Genomic DNA, 19,100 nt, shown 5'->3' with positions numbered 1-19,100 from the left:
TTCACCCGAAAGGCAAGAGTCCTTCTCGGACTCTAGGGCCAGACGCCAGGGTTCCCGGCGTCTGGACCCAGACGCCAGGGACCCTGGCGTCTGGCCCGTGGACTCTATAAAACTTCCTTTTGCGCTTTCCAAAAACCTTGTGGGCTTCCCTTTGGCCCAAATAAAGTGTTCTCGTACCCAAACATTTCGGGAAACATTCGGAACCCCTTCCGGTGAATTTCGGAACCCTTCCAAAGACTAAACACTATTATCCCATATATCAAACTTTATCTCCGGACCATTCCGGAGATCCTCGTCATGTCTGTGATCTTATCCGGAACTCCGAACAACATTCGGTTACCAACATACATAACTCATAAATACTATATCGTCAGCGAACGTTAAGCGTGCGGACCCTACGGGTTCGAGAACTATGTAGACATGACCGAGAAATTTCTCTGGTCAATAACCAATAGTGGAACCTGGATGCCCATATTGGCTCCTACATATTCTACGAAGATCTTTATCGGTCGAACCGCATAACAACATACGTTGTTCCCTTTGTCATCAGTATGTTACTTACCCGAGATTCGATCGTCGGTATCTCAATACCTAGTTCAATCTCGTTACCGGCAAGTCTCTTTACTCGTTCTGTAATATATCATCCCGCAACTAACTCATTAGTTACAATGCTTGCAAGGCTTATAGTGATGTGCATTACCGAGTGGGCCCAGAGATACCTCTCCGACAATCGGAGTGACAAATCCTATTCTCAAAATACGCCAACTCAACAAGTACCTTCGGAGACACCTGTAGAGCACCTTTATAATCACCCGGTTACATCCTGACGTTTGGTAGCACACAAAGTGTTCCTCCGGTAAACGGGAGTTGCATAATCTCATAGTCAAAGGAACATGTATAAGTCATGAAGAAAGCAATAGCAACATACTAAACGATCAAGTGCTAAGCTAACGGAATGGGTCAAGTCAATCACATCATTCTCTAATGATGTGATCCCGTTAATCAAACTAGCTGAATGCCCGTGCGTTGCCACGGAATAAAAAAAGTTTACACCAAAATGTATGTCGTTCTTGATGGCATGTGGTTTCCATTTATACATCGATAAGATGCAATTCTCAGTCACTTCTTACATCATTAACAATTGTGATGTCTCCTTAGCAACATCTTAGCATGTCCCCTCGTACCCATCAACTTCCATTTTCTTCAACTCCCGTCTCTAGCATTGCTATTGCTTAAATGGGATATCATCTAGCGAGACATAACATCATGTTCTATCTCTAATTCACAATGCAAACACTTCTCATCTATCACCTGAAATGGTAAGTCAATGACAATGACAATGTCTCCTTAGGAACAACTTTAGCCCGATCCCTCACACCCACCGACTTCCATTCTCTTTAACCCCCTTGATCTAGCATTGGCATTTCTTAAAAGGGCTACCATCTATGGAGAGATACCATCATGTTGTACCTCTGACTTAAAATCAGAACACTTATCATCTGTCGTGGGAGATAATGATAGTCCAGTGACAATGACAATGTCCCCTTATTCTTCAATGACAACAAAGAAACACTTTTGTACTCGTGAGAAACATAAACAGAAATACGGTTCTGAGAAAATCAAACTAAAACAACAACATGATTAACTAAACTGGCCCTTTCCTTAAAATTCTCCTATTTATTGTGTCGCGTGGTGACTTGCGGTGTACAAATTTAACTATAATAGATAGTTAGTGAGAACACTTAAACGAAGTCTCTTCGCTGGACGTCTCACTCACTACTCCCCACGACCATTGAAAAAACACATGGAAGCAAGCCCCCTCAAGCAGCTCTGTCGGTGAGGTCTGCCATATCTAAGAAGATCAAGGGAAAAGCTAGACAATCCTCCATCGCCGATCCCTTTCTCATCCTCCTCCGGCACCCCTCGTAAGTTGGGCCCGCCGACAACATCGAAATGGAGATGACAAGCTAATACTTGTTTTCCCATCGTCCTTCCTACTGGCCAGGAATTTTTCCTCTCCATCTACTTCCCCACCGTTTGTTGTTGTAGACCCCTAACTCCAATGAACTCTTTAGACATTGGAACAAATACCAATATTTATTCCCGTATTACTTTATAAATATCACTACACAACTAAACGTTTCAGATTACTATCCCTAGGCAAAGTAAAATTTTGATCTAAATGCAACATTTGTACGATTAATGTCTCAAATCCAAATGAAGGACCAGTTCACATCTTTTGAAACTTACAGAAATTGCGGTTTGACCATATCTTGCCCCTCTATTTTTAACAGATAAATAAGAAAAGCCTCTAGTAATTTAGAAACAGCATGCTCTTGATTATCCATGCTTCCCTAGTATTTTCAACTGTTCCAACGAAATGTACAATGTATTTTTACTTGTTTTTGGTTGCACAACAGTACAATATTACAGTGCCCTCAAACAGTACAATATTACATGCCCCATCCAAACTTTGCTAATCCTATCAGCCTGGGCGATGACCAAAAGATCATGGGCTGGTTTGTTATATCCTCTACCCACTTTCTAAATTTGCAAGATGCAAAGTGGCTGTGACGTGGACCTGGTTTCTCTGCACACTACATGGATCCTGTACGCAGCATCCTGGTCAATGTTAACTTTGGTGATTACTACATAACAATCAGATCCAGACATTATAGAAAGTATCAGCAATGCATACCAACCTAGATCTATGCATCAAGCATTATATCCCTGAGCCGATCAGCAAAATCATATATTTTGAAAAGCTGAAATTATTTAGTGCAATCGTAGTGTGTTCTTTTAAATATCATCCGACACACTAATCCAAGACTTTTGTTGATACCTCCTTTCATTTCTCACACTAAACGACTGAAACATATAAGCAAAATACAAATAATTACTCAACCTGTTGCACGTATACATTGTTTTGTTCTCATATTTGCACTGCTCGTCTAACGATGCAATGGTTCTTGAACCCAAACATTATATCCAAATCATAATATGAATAAAAATGGAATGAAATATACCAGAATTAATTCTAGGTCGTAAATAAGAATTAGTAAATGTGTCGTGCACCAACATCATATCAAGTTGCATACAAGAAAAATTCTTCATAAATATGAAAATCCAGGTTTCGTCACTTATCAGGGTATCGTCTTGAATGCACTGTGTTTCTTTATATCAGTGTCAGAACAACCTTCAACCAAACAGTGCACATTGTAAGGCATAAATAAAGAACCGAGTTTCCCAATGTGTTTTGAGTTTTCCAATCAAACTTCAGTCATAAGCTTCTCTCCATTATGGCTAAATGTAGCCACCAGAAGATTGCAATTCATAATCTTCTGACACTCAAGAAAATCACAGCCCTGACCACTTGCAGTCCCTATCCACTTGGGGCAAGATATTGGATTAGTGTGTCGGATCATATTTTTTAAAACGCACTACAGTGGACACTACCTGTGTCCACTTGCAGTCCATGCGGTCGACACTACCTGTCCACTGGTAAGGTGTGCATGCAAAAAGGTGTCAGACGCCGTCCTCGCACACTCTTAGTCCCGGTGTTCCTGGGATAATGAGGCCCTAACAGGACAAGTTTTTGCATGACCGTCAGATTGCATCACCTGCCACGATATTGTGGTTACATACCTGGCAACAAATAAGGGTATGAGTGAACAAGGTTTTATTGAAGCGATTAAGAAATAGAACAACGGAAGCAATGGTCCCTTTAATCGACCAGAAAAGCTAAATAGAAACCTCAATGTTTTTTTGTAAAGTAAGGCAGGAGCACTGCCCATTCTATTAGCGGGAAAGAAAAGGTCTTGGTTACTTAGCCTAGATCATCACTAATAACCCTGACAACATTTAACAAATATGAACACCTGACATGCAATGCAATGCTGGTCGGCTTTGTTTCTAACTCCGTTTCTCCTCCAGGGAATCGACATCCTTTAGTTCCTGTATATTGCCGAAGGCTCTTTCTTTTAGTACTGACACCTGAGACACACCTTAGTTTTTATCTCCAATTTGCAACTTGGCATAGAAATTGAATAAGCCTAAAAAATCAAGAATTACAACATCATGATGTCTATTGATCAATCTAGGCACTCTAAAAATCTACAAAAAAATCTGCTACCTTAACTGTGTAATCACCTAAATAAAAACATTGCTTTGTTGCTAGGATAATCCTGCTAGTACAACCATAGCTGTTAGGATAATCACCTTGCTGACCAACCTTCGTGAGGTCCTTCCTGAATCTGGTCTGCTATAAAATATTAAAATATACCCTTATGTTCATAATATTCAGAACTTTCAAGTGGAAAAAACTCCTAGCATTTGCTGAATAAAACAAAACCTGGCATACAAGAACGTTCATGCTTCTAGGACTGAAGGGATATATAGCATAGGTATGAATTTATGTAATTTCTTTCGAAACATGTGTCAATTCAACACAGCTTATGCAGACACATCCTGAACATTTCACAGATTAGCCTAAATAAAAACATCCATCACAACAGTGTGATAATGTTCTGTCATGAAGTTCAGATAGCAAGAAAACAATGTATCATATCCATATTAGCTCAAGACAAATGCAGAAATAAGGAGAATAGCTTCAGGTGATGAGTTAAAGTAATATTAAGATATGCTTCACATACGTATTCCAGATGCAGCCGTTGACCATGAAGGTATGGAATTTTGTTGAGTCATAAATATCATTGGTGGAAGGAAGAAGAGAGCATGAAGGCACGCTGATGTTGCAATGAACCGGACCCTTTAACAGATAACATCAATGAGCACTTGAGCATAGAAATTGAATGTGAAATCTTGCCATAAATAACATAGTAGAAAATAAGGCAACCAATTTGACCAGTCCAAATCGACCATGGACAAGCCTGAAATTGTTGAACCTAGATGACCTGGCAAAAGATGATTACAAGGGCAACGGTGTTGGGCAGAAATTAAAGATGGAAGCGCTTCATTAAGAAAAGATGAGAAGGGTCCCATCGCCTCCTATCTTGCTGCAACCGCATGCACGGGCCTTCCCACTAAGAAAAGGCCCCAACGAGGCGTACCTGCGGAAGCGGCGACCTAGGTTTAGGGGTCGGATCCATCACTGCGCCGAATCATTGGAGCTCAACCCAGATCGTGGTGGGCCAAACCTGTTCTAGAACTGGTGAACGAACTGCTTGCCGATGACGACAACGGGGAAGAGGCTATGGGATCGGCTCAGAGCCCTACTGGTGGCAACTTCGCCTTCGAGCTAGCAAATCGGTGCCTCGCCATCTCGCCTCCCGATGAAGTGGAGGTGGAGATCGCAGGAGGGGAGACGAACTGCTCGCCGACAACGACAATGGGGAAGAGGCTATGGGATCGGCTCGGAGCCCTGCCGATGGCATCTTCACCTTCGGGCTAGCAAATCGGTGCCTCGCCGTCTCGCCTCCCGATGAAGTGGAGGTGGAGATCGCGCGAGGGGAGACGTGCGTGCCTATTTTGGGGGCTGGGTTCGGCGGTTGTAAACGCTTACACTTAGGGGAGACTGCGTGCGTGGGTAAGTTGTTTCTTTTTTTTCTTTGGTTTAAATCACTTTAAACCGGACGTGGGAGTGGAACTTCTACGATGATAAAAAAATCGGCGGGATGCGAGAGGGTGGGAGCATGTATCGATAGGGATGGGAGGGGAGGTCGAACCATTACGACGTTCGATTATCCTTTAATAGTAGAGATGACAACTCATGTCTATGGCTAGGAAACTTAACCATCTTTGATTCAACGAGCTAGTCAAGTAGAGGCATACTAGTGACACTCTGTTTGTCTATGTATTCACACATGTATTATATTTCTGGTTAATACAATTCTAGCATGAATAATAAATATTTATCACGAAATAAAGAAATAAATAATAACTTTATTATTGTCTCTAGGGCATATTTCCTTCAAATGTTTGGAGACCACCTCAAGATCTACGGCTCGTGGTTGTGAAACGCCTTTGTGGTGTTGTCTCAAGGGGAGAATAGGGTGAGCCTTTGTGACGTTGGTGTGGTGTTCTGGTAACATCCGCCCCTTCAACGGTGACTAACTTCCCTCCAAGAAAGTGAACATCGGGATACATCCTTGTCTCTCCGAGTCATGGTTATCCCTTAACCCTAACTCCATATTGTGATTATTTATCTTCTAGTCTTTACTTTACATGTTATTATGCTTGCTCACCTTGCTACTTGGTGTTGTTGAATATATTGTTTAGCATAGATTCACCTTACCAATTGTTAGACTCACTTTCATATTTCGCATTGTTGCCTAAAATTGCTAAGTTCTTCCTCTGTAAACTAATATAAGAGCGTTTAGATCACTAACTTAGTGATCTAAACGCTCTTATATTAGTTTACAGAGGGAGTAACAATTAAGTATTAACTTAAGAGCATCTCCAACAACATTGCTATACCGAATTGCTAAAGATTAGGTATAGCAAGAAGAGAGATAAGCTTTAGCAAACACACTTTTTTTTGCTCCAATGGCATTGCTATAAAATAAAATTTTAGCAATCCTCTCAATGACACGTGGGGACCGGTGCCAGACGCGGGTCAGCAGGAATTTAGGGGGGCGATGTGGTCCACTTGTCAATGGAACAAAGGGATGTAGGGGACCACAAAAACTGAACTGCTAAAAAATATAGCAAGTGCCTTTTAACTTTGCAAATATAAGTGTAGGAGCAAATATAGCAAGCTTTGTATTTTTTTTCTTCAGTTTTTAGCAATCCTAACCAAATATACAAAGGCAAATATAAGTGTTGAAGATGCTCTAAACATGTAGAATTGACATTTTGTTATGGTGACAACGGCACCGAACAGGTGCCAGAGAAAGACCCAATGATCTTCCGCGGGGGTAGAAACACGTCACATGCATGTTGTTAAGAAAACACTAAAAAAATGTTGTCAAAAAAGAAAAGGCAATCCATATCCATCCGTGCAGATTAAAACCAAACGGGGGCTTTCGTGGTGTATGTGACAAACCAAAACTGCAACCTAATTAAATTCCTAATAAAGCCCAACCCTCCTTTTGTTGTGCTTGGCGGTATAGCTTGCCAAGGCCACGGCGAGGCGCAGATCAGCGGGCAGGCCCGTGCCCGCGGTGTTCGTTCGCGGCTCACCAAGCTCGAGCAACGCGAAACAGTCTCCGAGAATGCAGAGAAACGATTCCGCCGCAAGCCGGCCGACCCACCACGCGCCCCACCGACGGTGGCCCGGCCGGCAGCGGCACGGGTGCACCGATAACTGCCTCCCCGCCCGCGCGGCCCCGATGGGCCGGGACCCGTGATGAGCCCATCGAAACGTCACTCACTCCCCTCCTCCCCCTACCAAAGAAATTCTCCCCCATCCACCTGCTACAAACGCCTCCCCCGTCCCGCACCTCCCCTCACCCCCCCGCAAAAACCAGATCTACAATCTCGCACTGCGCCTCGCTCGGCCTTGCGCTTCTTGGGCCGAGCCCTAGCTGGGGCGCCCCCGATCATCTCCTCCTCCCATCTCGCTCTCAGTAAGTAAGCTCCCAAAACTTTCCAAATCCCTCCCCTTTCCCGACTCAACCGCCCGTCGTCCTGCGCCGCGGGTTTTAACTTCCTTCCCGTTCCTCCTCGTCCAAGCTCAGATCTGAGCCCGTTTGGGCTCGTTTCGCTCGGATCTGCGCCGAGCTTCGGGAATTTCTGGGCTTTTTTCCTTTCCGGGCGCGTTTGTTCAATCGCTGTTTGCTTGCGGGGGTTTCGTTCGCTCGCGCGGCCCGATTGGGCCGAGGGCGGGCCCTGCGAGGGATTGATTCATCTAGGGTTCGTTCGCTACGCAAAAAAAAGTTTGTTTTACCCATGGGGATTCTCCGCTCATGGCCCAAATCTTACTGTTGTGCGGGGCGAGCTCGTAGTTCGAAAGCCATGGCTTCTTGTGTCCAGTTCTTCCTGTGGAATGTTTTTCCATTCAGCGATCTCGTATGGAAGCGGGTAGGCGAGATTTATTATTCCGGCATTCGGCAGGCGCCATGGGGGAATCTGGAGGGAGATCAGCTCGATTCGTGGGTCTGGGGAGCTACATGGAGGCGTGCAGACGCTGTGCCTGTTTCTTTTGATCCGTAAGCTTTTGTGATTGCACAAACACGTGGAGCCATAAATTTTCAAGCATAAATTTGTGAACTTGAAGTCCTGTCTCTAGCCACTTCCAGCGTGAGTTTGATTGTGCTCCCATTAAACTTGTATATAGTTTTAAAAAGGAAAGAGCTTAAGCTAATATTCAGAAGGAACAGTGACCACTGAGGTTGTGGATGAACAAACTTCTCTGGAGCTGTTACCAATTTAATTGAGACTAGACTACTAGAGCTACCATTTAACTGTGTTGGACCATCCTGGAGTAACTTAACTGGGATGGGGTGTCGTTTCCCAAAAGCTTCCTCTGAATGACAGTGGTTCATACTACTTAATAGCTTAGCTCAATACAAATTTGTGTATACGTCGTGCTTTTAAGCATTTTAACTGAGGCAGGCCAGCGAAACATACTTCTTTTGAAAGGCATATTAAAGGCTATGATTTCTTTTGTGCATTACTTCTTTTGACAGTGGTTCATTACATCATTGAACGAACCCTTTGCAGATTATTATTTAAATATAGAAATCTCGTAATATATCCATTCTCGTTTCTTATTTGTTACATGCATGCAAATGTAAAATAAACGTACCTGAAGAACTTGTAGAAGTTTATGGATCTTGCCTCACTACTACTCTAGAAAAACCGGTGCTCTGGCATCTGACTTTACCATGTTATATGTATGCCAGGTTTTGGGACTTCCAGCATGGCTGATGAAACTGGCAATGACAGTCAGATGTTCGAAGGTAATGAGATTGTTGACCCTGGTAATGAGGCAGTCCATGGTGGCGAGTTGGTGGAAGTTGATGAACTAGCTCAAGGTGATGAGTTGGCTCAAGGCGAGGACTTAACACAGGGTGACGAATTGCTCCAAGGGAATGAGATGGCCATCACTGAGGTGGCCACTCCTCCAACCACGAGGCGCCGGAGAAAGAAGTCCCTGGTGTGGGAGCACTTCACTATTGAAGATGCTGCTGGAGGGGCCACTCGGGCTTGCTGCAAACTTTGCAAGCAAACCTTTGCGTACAGCTCTGGTTCAAAAATTGCTGGGACTAGCCATCTCAAGAGGCACATCACCTTGGGTTCCTGTCCTAAGATAAAAGGCCAAGGGCATAAGCTAGCAATTACAATTGGGACTGACAATGATGGTGATGGTACTGTGGAGAGGCGGTCTAAGAGGCGTTACAGATATACTGGTTATGCGAATGCGTCTTTTGATCAAGACCGCAGTTATTCATACTTGGCAAAGATGATCATTTTGCATGACTATCCGCTCCACATTGTTCAACAACCAGCCTTCACTGCTTTTATTGATAGTCTGCAGCCTCGTTTCAGGGTTGTTGATGTTGATGCAATGGAGGTGGAGGTTTATGCTGTTTATCAGAAAGAAAAAGAGAACCTTTTGCAAGCATTCAGCGCTATGCCTGGAAGGATCAGCCTCACCATTGGATTGTGGACAACTAGTCAAACTCTTGGCTATGTTTCAGTTTCTGGGCAGTTCATTGACTCTGAATGGAAATTACATCGAAGAATGCTTAGCTTCATGATGGTGTCTTCGCCTCATTCGGACAATGCACTTAGTGAAGCTATTAGCTCAAGCCTTACTGACTGGGGTATGAAGGAGAAGCTATTTACCATCACGTTGGATAATGATTCCTTATCTCATGACATCTACAGTGCAAATCTGAGAGATCAGCTCTCCAGTAAGAATAACCTCATGCTTAAGGGTCAGCTATTTGTTGTGAGGTGCTATGCCCATATCCTGGATGCGGCTGCACAAGATGTCATTGCTTTAATCCACGGTGTCATCTACAGCATCCGTGAAAGCATAAAGTTCATAAAAGCTTCTCCTAGTCGTGAGGAAAAGTTTGCTGAGATTGCTCTGCAGCTGGAGATCCCCAGTACGAAGACCCTTTGTCTGGATGTTACAACCCAGTGGAACACAACCTATCTGATGCTCTTGGCTGCCTTGGATTATAGGCAGGCTTTCATTACACTAGAAACAGTTGATGAAAACTACAATGAAGCACCTTCAGCTGAGGACTGGAAAAAAATTGAGGCTGCCTGCAATTACTTGAGGCTGCTCTATGACTCGGCTCATAGCATCATGGCAGCAGGAAACCCAACCTCAAACATTTTCTTCCATGAAGCTTGGAAACTGCAGCTAGAGCTGGGAAATGGTTCAGCACACGAAGATCCAATTTTCAGTAGCATCGCCAAAGACATGTATGAGAGGTTTGACAAATACTGGAAAGATTGCAACCTTGTGTTAGCTGTTGCTGTTGTGATGGATCCACGTTTTAAGATGAAGCTTGTTGAGTTCAGTTACTCAAAGATTTATGGCGTTGAGGCTGCAAAGTATGTTAAGGTGGTAAATGATTCGGTGCATGACCTTTTTAAGGATTATGTGGCACAGCCGCTCCCCTTAACACCGGCCTATGCTGAACAAGGGAAAACTGATAATGCTACTGCCAATGGGAACAACACCCAAGCAACTCAACCTTCAACTGGTGATGGCCTTCAAGACTTTGATATATATCTTTCTGAGATTGCTACAACCCAGCCCTCAAAATCTGAGCTAGAGCAGTACCTGGACGAGTCTCTTACTCCTCGCATCCAAGAGTTCGACATTCTCAATTGGTGGAAGCTCAACATGCAGAAGTATCCGACGCTCTCAAAGATGGCGCGGGATATCTTGGCCATCCCAGTGTCCATGGTGACCGGCGGCACCTCTATATTTTCTGCAGGAACAGGGTGCCATGTGCTCGACGACTACAGAAGCTCGCTCCGTCCGGAAATCGTGGAGGCGCTCGTCTGTGCAAAGGACTGGCTTCCGAATTCGACCGCCGCACCGGAGGCCGTGCCGGGCTCTGGGCTTCTCAAGATGGACTAGGCTCGCTTCCTTTGCTGAAGCATGCATATATATCTTCTGGTGCCTGTGAGTGGTCCTTTAACCGTAGTCGTATTGTAGGCAGAGTTTGTGGACTGGCTGCGATCGATGATTTCATTGGAATCTGTCCTAGAATGTAATTTGTCGTGTAGAACTCTGTTAACTCCTCATCCATGCTGTTATGTCCGCCCCTTCCTTGTGTTGTAATATGTGACCAGAGATGTTATCTCACGTTGCTAGGGATGTGTATGGCCCTACAAGCAACGTAATGTACCAGCCGGTGGATTGTGTTTGTGCTTCAGTTTTTTTTTGTGTGTGGTTGTGATGACTTTGGTGGAGTTAGCTCTAGCATTTGGTTTCTCTCACTTTCTACCCATGTAAATTCTTCCACGGATCCCATAATTATCATCCGGTTCGCCTGTTCTTGCTCGTCCTGCTCCGGCTCTTGGAGCCACCGGCTATCTCGTTCTCCTCCAGAGATAGCCGGGGGGGGGGGGGGGGGGGGGGGGTGGCAGAGACCATCAGGAAGCAGGTTTTGCCTTACAAGGCCTCAGGTTTGGCCTTCTTGTTTATGTGTGTTGTACATTCGATTTTCCGTCAGGCTGATGCCCTCCGTTTCAATTTGAACTGTCAAAACGTCTTATATTTAGAAAGAGAGGGAGTATTACCCTAATTCAATCCCTGGAGGGAACTTAATTGTTTGTCTATTTGTGATGATTTCGGTCACGGCTGAACACCACATTAGTTAGAAACTGCTACAGAAGAGAAGACAGAGATCGCTATGTTTGGCCGTAATATCCCAGATGTGTTTAGCCTGCACTGCTAGAACCCATGGCTACTGTAGCTTCACTGTCCAGCAATACCATCATGCTAACTCACAAAAGAACAATCTTCACTATCCAATATTTCCTTCCAAATTTTGATTCTTTGTCTGAAGGTAGCTTTAGAAATATGCTGATTCAACGAAATAGTTTGTGCAGAGAATATACTACTCCGTATTTTACTACACTTTGCTAAGTACAGAGAAGATGATTTTGCTACGCTTCCGCATGTTCAGAGAAGATGAATTTGCTATTTGCCACAATTTCATTGTGTTATTTACATAGGCAACTCGTGCGTAAATAATGAGTTAATATGTGCTCATGCATAAACTGTCAATCAATGCAATGCAATGCAATTCTAGTTGTGAGAGGACTTGGCCTAGCCCTAGTTGCTTTTGCATGCGCTTAAATGATGTTGTCCGGAGATGTACACATATTGTTGCCGAAATTTCTTGGTGTGACAAGTTGTAATCTGCTAGCAATTTTCTGAATTGCTTTGCAAACTCTGCTCCTGGTACTGAGATCTTGTTTTGGCTGTGATCCTCATACTTCATAAAATCTTACCAAACAAAGCCTCGGCTCAGCATATCTCAGTAGATACACACGTCACCATACAACATCTCATCTTGCATGTCTCAACATGAGAACATGCTATTAAATACTTACATCATCGCAGTTGTATATACACAAACTTGCTCTGGTCTGGTCAACATGTCTCGGGAGAGAATAGCCATACCAGAGTGAGGAGACTGTCTATCAAACACACCTATAATCTACAACATGTATGTGTTTCATCAATGCTATACGCCATACGGGAGGCGAAAGCAGCACCTCCAGTTGATCTTTACATTCTCTTGAAGGACCGAACTGATCGTTCATCTCCTATCACTCGTGTCTTCTTCCTGCACGCACTTGCCGGACGGTGTGCCGCCGTGCTGCAGCCGTATCACCCCTGTTGTGTAGGTGCGGACGCCGCCGTCCGATGAAGATAGCCGGAGGCCGTGAGAGGAGCCGCGACCGCCCCCGACGCGGCACGCGGAGTCCGGCGGAAGCTCCAGCACCTTGACTGAGCATGCAGTCTCTAGGCTCGGTGTAGCGTGGAGCCGGGACGGGAGCTCTATGGAGAAATTGCCGTACTCATTTGTTGTTGCAAACGCAGAGTTAGCCATCGTGTTGGGACCTTCGGTTGTGCAGGTTACTGCCACCTTACTACCTGCTTGGGCCAAAGAAAAAGAAACACAGAGTATGAGGATATTTTTCTTCAGTGCGTAGTTCTACTGCATTACCTTACATAAGAGGGTAGTGAAAAACTCATTACAGCCTTGTGAAAATTGAAAAAAAAAATCAGCAAATACTACTACCTCTATCCAGATTTGTAAGGTGGACACGAGTTTTCAGGTCGTCAATTTAACTAGCGGAACATGTGTTATATGCTACTAAAAATATACTCCCTCCGATCCTGTTACCACGTATATAAGATTTGTTTGATGTCAAACTTCGTAAAATTTGACCAATTTTGTAGAAAAAATATTAACATTCACAATACAAAAGCAATATCATTAGATGCGACATGAATTTAATTTTTCATATTTTTTAAACTTTAGTATTATAGATCTTGATTTTTTTTCATATAAATATGGTCAAACTTTATGAAGTTTGACTTCAGTCAATTCTTATATACAAAGTAAAAATGACTAGAGTGATTGTGTTCGTCACCAAATAAAATTTCTAAACATATGCTACCGTACATGCTACAACGACTCAGGGGGGGTATTGATCCTCAAAGCATATGCATATATTTAAATATTGACGCAGAAAGATAAACTGGCTGAAACAAAAAAAAAATTTATGCATATTTTAAATATTGACGCAGAAAGCTAAACTGGCTGAAACAAAAAATAATATTTTTTGACCACGGCACACCATACGGAATAGCAGCCACGCCTCCTTAGTGAGAATCCCAGATATATTCGATTCACGCAGGAGTCGAACTCTGGTCGCCGGGAGAACCACTGTGATCCCAGCCATTGGGCTACTGCCCCGTTCTCAACTGGCTAAAACAAATTCGACTTAAGTTTTTTCTTAGAAGTAATTCGAGTTAAGTTTTTTTTTAGACACAATTTGAGTTAAGTATATGGTCTAGGGGGGCGGAGACACAACCTGGGCATACCGAGCCACGGCCCAGCGGCCGCACGCAGGCCACGTTTAGCATTCTATACGGTCTAATAAGCAGGCCCAGGCCTAGTGGGATCCTGCCGCTGGCCATGGTCTAGTCAAGATTTTTTTTAGGTATAGTCTTCAAGATCTTTGTATAGGAAAGAAATAGTACAATGGTAAAGAGAACCACCATGTGGTTATATGGTTAGAAGGGTAGTTGTGGTAGTGCGATTGTTTTCATGAGATTTCCTAATGCCCTACATGTCTAGCACAAAATGATGCATGTGTTCGGTAGTGGAAACATTCGTGAGAAAGTGGCCATCAAGGATCTGGACATCGACGGGTTTTTGTCTTCCTCTCGGAGATCTCAGCTTTTGGTGGCGCTACTGGATATCTAGATCGGAATTGATCCGATCGGACGCGCCCTCATCTTCGGCTAGAGAGGCTTCATGAAGGCGTGGCGTGAAGCTTCACCATCTTGCCGGTGCCATGGGACATGTCTAAGTATAGATTTTCACGGCGTTGACAGAGGTGAAGAAAGTCATGGTGGCTGCGATTGGAGACTTGTAATGACGAAGATGATTTTTGGTTGCGTTGAAGAATGGTGGCACATGTTTTTTCTGTGTGTCGGGTGTTGAGTACTTGCAGTTGCGGCTTTGGCAGGAGGGGGCGACAACACAGGTGGAAAGCATTTTGGGTGGTGCTCTCGAGTACCGAGCCGCGATTTCCAGGGATGAAATCCAAGGTATGGCCTTCATTGGTTGTACCTGGCAATGGCCTTGCTGAAGACATTGTTTGGGGACCTCGGTCTTTCTTCAGGGTGAAAACTCAAGATCCTTTATCGGGCAACGACAACGCTTCTGCATTGTTTCTTTTTTGGAGGCGTTGTTTTTGGAGGACCTGTTTTGCGGTCCGAGTGTTGTCTTTGCTGGTGGTTAGAGTGTTGTGTTGCAAGTGTTTCGTCACTACGACGGGGTCTTTGTTTTTATATTTCTCTCTTTTTATTTTGCTTTTGGTTGTGTGCATCCTGAATGTATTTCAATATCTTGTTGGTGTGGACGTTGGGTGTAATTGATATCTTCGTGATATTAATACATCCCTCTTAAAAAAACTGTGCAAGATGATCAAAGGCATCTGAATCTCAGCAAATAGTTCCCGCAAAAAAAAAAAGAATCTTAGCAAATAATACACGGCCACTCCGCAAAATACAAACCACCGAAAATGAAGGTGGCAAACATATAATGACGCTGGCACCTTGCATTGCAAGCGCACTCTTGAGACGATGTAATGGGTGAATAATCAAGGTGCTGGGTGGTGATAGCAAAGCACGTCTCCAGTCTCCACGACGACGTGACCCCGGGCGCCCCGAAACCCCATGTCGGATGCCCTTGTTCCCGAGCACCTAAAGCGGCTTTGGAGAATCAATCCCTTTTAGCCCGTGCTGATAGCAAATGCGGTTTGCCACGCGTGGTGTTGTGTTCCTTGACCAAACATATCTGCTCTGCCATACCAAATCAGCTACTACTACTAGTATTATCTGCCCATGACGCTAGTGGGTTATCGTGTGCTTCCTCTTGGCTACTACGAGGTGCTAATGGGGTTGACTCGAGATAAAAAAAAGTGGGGAATTAGGCCAACAAAACATGGCCGCGAGCGTGACCTCTTGAGATAAAGTTTCTTCTCTCTGGTAGAGGGAGAAGATGGAGTGCCAAATTGGCATAACGCAAGCCTGCAACTCCGGTACAGCAAAGTGCTCTGTCTAGGCGATAAACCCCACATGACCAGAATTTGTTCCGAAGCAGCTCCGGTACAGCAAAATGCTCTGCTTTTCGCTTTGAACGTAAGCACTCCGTTTGGCAGAGAGGAGAGGAGGATGCTGCTCTGGCAAATTAAAGATGGTCGTCGTACATGAACTAACACAACGAGTACGCTTCTCGCCGCACATTGTACCGAAGCCGTTAAACCCAAACTTTGCTAACAGCAACATGGCACCGAACGGAACGCTGGCCGGCCTATCTACTTAGGCTGTGTAGGCCTGTAGTTGCGTTTCTAGCTAGGACTTGAACTTGTGAACTGCTTTCAACTGCGACCTGTACATGTGTGTGTTATCGACACGCATGACATCGACCTTCTGCCAACCTAAATCTCGACAGTACCTCGATGATTCCTCCGAGCACCGAGCTGCGCAATCTGGAGGTTAGGGGAGGAGGTTACAACGTCGCCCTGGCTACTCTACTTGCTCTGTCGCTTCGCTTCTTTTCTTTCCATTCTTCTCTCTCGGAAGGTCTTAATCGGCCGGCCAGCGACCGCGGCGACAGGGATCGTTCGTCTCTAAACAATTTCAATCATCGGTTTGGACGCAGGATCTTTTAGAATTCCTATTAAATATTTATGTGGAAAATTTAGAGATGGCACACTTGGCTGTCTGTGATCTCTGATGCTTCCGTTGGCATTTTAAACTGTTTACGGGACAGGACAGTGGGGCTTCCATCCAAATCCAAAAGTTTGTATACTTCTATTATTCAATCGCATGGCAACCGCTAGGCACATCCAACGGCCCAACTACTATAGTTTTTAGGCCTCCGGCCGGCCGATTGACGTGTTGAAATGTGCGAAATGATTAAAAATCATGCATTGTTACGTGTTGAAATCGCAAGAGGAAGATGCTGGAAGAAGTGGTAACTATCAATGTGTCACGGCGACAGCTTTTCTCCTAATCCTTGGCCTTGGCAGAATTTTCTTGTTACGCAACACGTCAAGCAGTCACCAGATACAATCCTTTGACGTAAATATTGGCAAACCATTTGATATTGACCACGCAGACCTGAGCATAGTAACTAGCGATATGACCGACGAACGGGCTGTTTGAGTCTCATTCTTAGACACACAAGAAAGAGTGCGCATGGAACGAGCGGGAACAAAGAAGACGGCGAAGAGAAAGAAGAATCTTCCAGACTGAGTCGGTTACGAGCGAGCTACTACTAACCTGGCAGGTCGAAGGTGAGCAGGTCAGAGCCCGGCCGGAGGCAGAGCTGGCACGCGACCTGCCCGGACACCAGCACCGTCGAGACCGGCTCCTCGCCGTACCCGGCAATGCGCGCCAGCTCCGCCTGCGAGAAGTAGAGCTCCATGGGCGCTGCCGCGGCCGCCGCCGTGGCGAACAGCAGGAAGAGGAGGAGCAACGACGAGGCAGCCCCCGGTAGCAGCACCATGTCGGGCTATCGCGGCGGTCGAGATCCTTTGCTCCGCCGAGCTTGCCGTGGGTTTCGGCCGAACGATCGATGTGGTGGGGAGGAGAAGGAAGGGAGGGAAGACGACGTGGGTGCGCTTGGCCGGCTTGGGGGATGTTGGTTGGGTTGATCGGTTCGTCCGTCAACGACTATCGGAAGCGATGGTGTCATCTCGGTGTGGTGTGTTGTGGCCTGCATGTATATACGCGCGTCTCCGTGTGCGCGTGTTGGATTGGATGGGCCAGGCGACGAGTCCAGGCAGGTGGCCGGAGTGGTTCGGGTGTCGTCTGGTGGTTCGGGTGTACGTGTTGGCGACAACATAGATGTCCGACCATGGATTTGCTTTGCTCTATGGGGCTGCTCACCTGTTGTATTGGTTATCTTTTTTTACGGCTTAGATATGCTTGGCATGATTGTCGATCGTACGCGGCGGTCAACTATTGTGGTGATTCAACGGATTTAATTTTGCAGGTGTTTCAGTTGTTGGATTTCTCGATGCTGTCCATTGCCGGCAATTCAATGATGATAAATTCAGTCACGGCTCCGGCAAGGATTTTAGGGCGTATAGCCGTTAGTCATAGTTGACGGTCTTACGGGTGTCTCATCTTGTCGGTTACCGGCCCAAGGTCCCCTGGGTCGATTCCGCCCTGTGCTATCATGCTGGCCCATGGACCCTCTAGGCTACAGAGTCCCTTGTTTCAAGCGTCAAGGCTTCCAGAGTCTTCTTGTTGTTCGCCATGAGCCGTCCAAAGTGTTACAGGACGGAACCGGCAAAGGGGTTCTCTTCCGTCCCACCTGGCCGCGAGTCGATATGGTGGGATGTTCCTTAACCGCGACAGCGTTAGTAGCCCATGAACAGGTCTTCAAGCTTGGTTGCACCTCGGGCCATCCAAGCTACACGTCGCCCTCGGTCACTAGGTTTGACCGGGTCAACGAACCATTCCCCGAACAGTGTCTTCATTCAGCCGACCTCCATCCATGAAGATGCATTCGAAGTGGCACGAACCACCTCAGATTTGAATTTGTTGATCAAGATTGCCACCCTCCGCAAAAAATAGTTTTCCCGCCAAGCCGGCTTATGCGAGCCGTTTTTTGTGGGCTTTTTTTTATTGGTGCAATTATTCCCTGTCGAGATATATAGCCATTAATATTGTCCCAAAATCCCATATGCACCCAGAGCTTAGCCAAAGTACTTAGCAATATTGTGTTCTGCCATTACCGAGGTGTAGCTCGGCAGGGAACCTAGTCTCGCCTCTAAGACTAACTCAAGTATTGTTTGTGATCATGTTTTCCCGATCTTAGAATATCATTAAGTGTAATGATAGTCCTAAAACAACTTTAAGAGCATGACGTTAGAAGAACGATCATATTGAATCAACCCAAACTTGTTTGTTATACTTTAAGATAATATCGTCTGAAATCAATTGTTATAACATGGGTTTTTAACACGTGTTTTAGTTTCTCATACCATGAGAGTATCGTACTCACTTCTTACCATACCGTGGACTTTGGGGTTGCTCAAATGTCATCTATAACACGGTGATCATAAGGACAACTTACAGGTTCATCGAAAAGTTTGACAAGAGACTAGATAGCTCGAAAGTGGAATTTGCTCCTCCGACAATGAAGAGATATTCTTAGGGCCCTCTCGGTGTGATGACATCCATATTATATGGCCAAACAGATGTGCTATTTCACGGGGATGCCAAAACACGTTAATAAGAAAGAAAAACAAAACAAGTAACGAGGAGATTGGTATAGTGAGCATGGTGATGTAAAGTATCGTGAAGCAAAGGGAACATCACATGATAATCAAAGGTTCACTCAAATGTCATTCATGTATTTATAGGGATTGATATGGATGTCCACGGTTCCGCTATTGGTCAT

The 19,100-nt window shown here is 45.0% G+C and overlaps 2 protein-coding genes and 1 long non-coding RNA gene across 5 annotated transcripts; 1 reads left to right on the top strand and 2 right to left on the bottom strand.

Moving 5' to 3' along the window:
• Window positions 1-2,314: 2,314 nt before the first annotated feature.
• LOC147974702 (uncharacterized) lies at window positions 2,315-5,456 on the bottom strand. Its single transcript, XR_015601980.1, has 3 exons — window positions 5,157-5,456; window positions 3,879-5,069; window positions 2,315-3,645 (listed from the first exon to the last, which is right to left on the bottom strand). It is a non-coding gene; the product is annotated as an uncharacterized LOC147974702 (long non-coding RNA).
• Window positions 5,457-7,291: 1,835 nt separating this feature from the next.
• On the top strand, window positions 7,292-11,306 carry LOC147974701 (zinc finger BED domain-containing protein RICESLEEPER 2-like). 3 transcript variants are annotated; one of them, XM_087517706.1, is made up of 2 exons: window positions 7,292-7,526; window positions 8,805-11,306. In XM_087517706.1, the coding sequence occupies exons 1-2, from the start codon at window positions 7,307-7,309 to the stop codon at window positions 11,006-11,008; spliced, it is 2,424 nt and encodes an 807-aa protein (XP_087373832.1). In that variant the 5' UTR covers window positions 7,292-7,306; the 3' UTR covers window positions 11,009-11,306. The 3 variants fall into 3 exon arrangements, with proteins under 3 accessions (XP_087373832.1, XP_087373833.1, XP_087373834.1); XM_087517707.1 differs by having other exon boundaries at window positions 7,394-7,530; XM_087517708.1 differs by lacking the exon at window positions 7,292-7,526 and adding an exon at window positions 7,557-8,108.
• A 1,141-nt stretch (window positions 11,307-12,447) lies between these two features.
• On the bottom strand, window positions 12,448-17,446 carry LOC125552377 (uncharacterized). The gene is made up of 2 exons (XM_048715902.2): window positions 16,970-17,446; window positions 12,448-13,039 (listed from the first exon to the last, which is right to left on the bottom strand). Exons 1-2 carry the CDS (start codon window positions 17,193-17,195, stop codon window positions 12,702-12,704), a joined length of 564 nt encoding a protein of 187 aa, XP_048571859.2. The 5' UTR covers window positions 17,196-17,446; the 3' UTR covers window positions 12,448-12,701.
• Between the last annotated feature and the right edge of the window lie 1,654 nt (window positions 17,447-19,100).

This window comes from Triticum urartu, chromosome 4A, assembly GCF_056163025.1.
Source record: "Triticum urartu cultivar PI428250 chromosome 4A, HENAU_Tu73, whole genome shotgun sequence".
Classification (NCBI taxonomy): domain Eukaryota; kingdom Viridiplantae; phylum Streptophyta; class Magnoliopsida; order Poales; family Poaceae; genus Triticum; species Triticum urartu.
This window is presented reverse-complemented; position numbering and strand designations above follow the sequence as displayed.

What these genes read in the sequence shown, in the direction of transcription:
- LOC147974701 (XM_087517706.1), top strand. Translation starts at nt 7,307, where the DNA reads ATGAGCCCATCGAAACGTCACTCACTCCCCTCCTCCCCCTACCAAAGA. An exon ending in CTCCTCCCATCTCGCTCTCA is followed by an intron (nt 7,527 to 8,804) that starts GTAAGTAAGCTC and finishes TATGTATGCCAG; the next exon opens with GTTTTGGGACTTCCAGCATG.
- LOC125552377 (XM_048715902.2), bottom strand. Translation starts at nt 17,195, where the DNA reads ATGGTGCTGCTACCGGGGGCTGCCTCGTCGTTGCTCCTCCTCTTCCTG. An exon ending in GCTCACCTTCGACCTGCCAG is followed by an intron (nt 13,040 to 16,969) that starts GTTAGTAGTAGC and finishes TGGCCCAAGCAG; the next exon opens with GTAGTAAGGTGGCAGTAACC.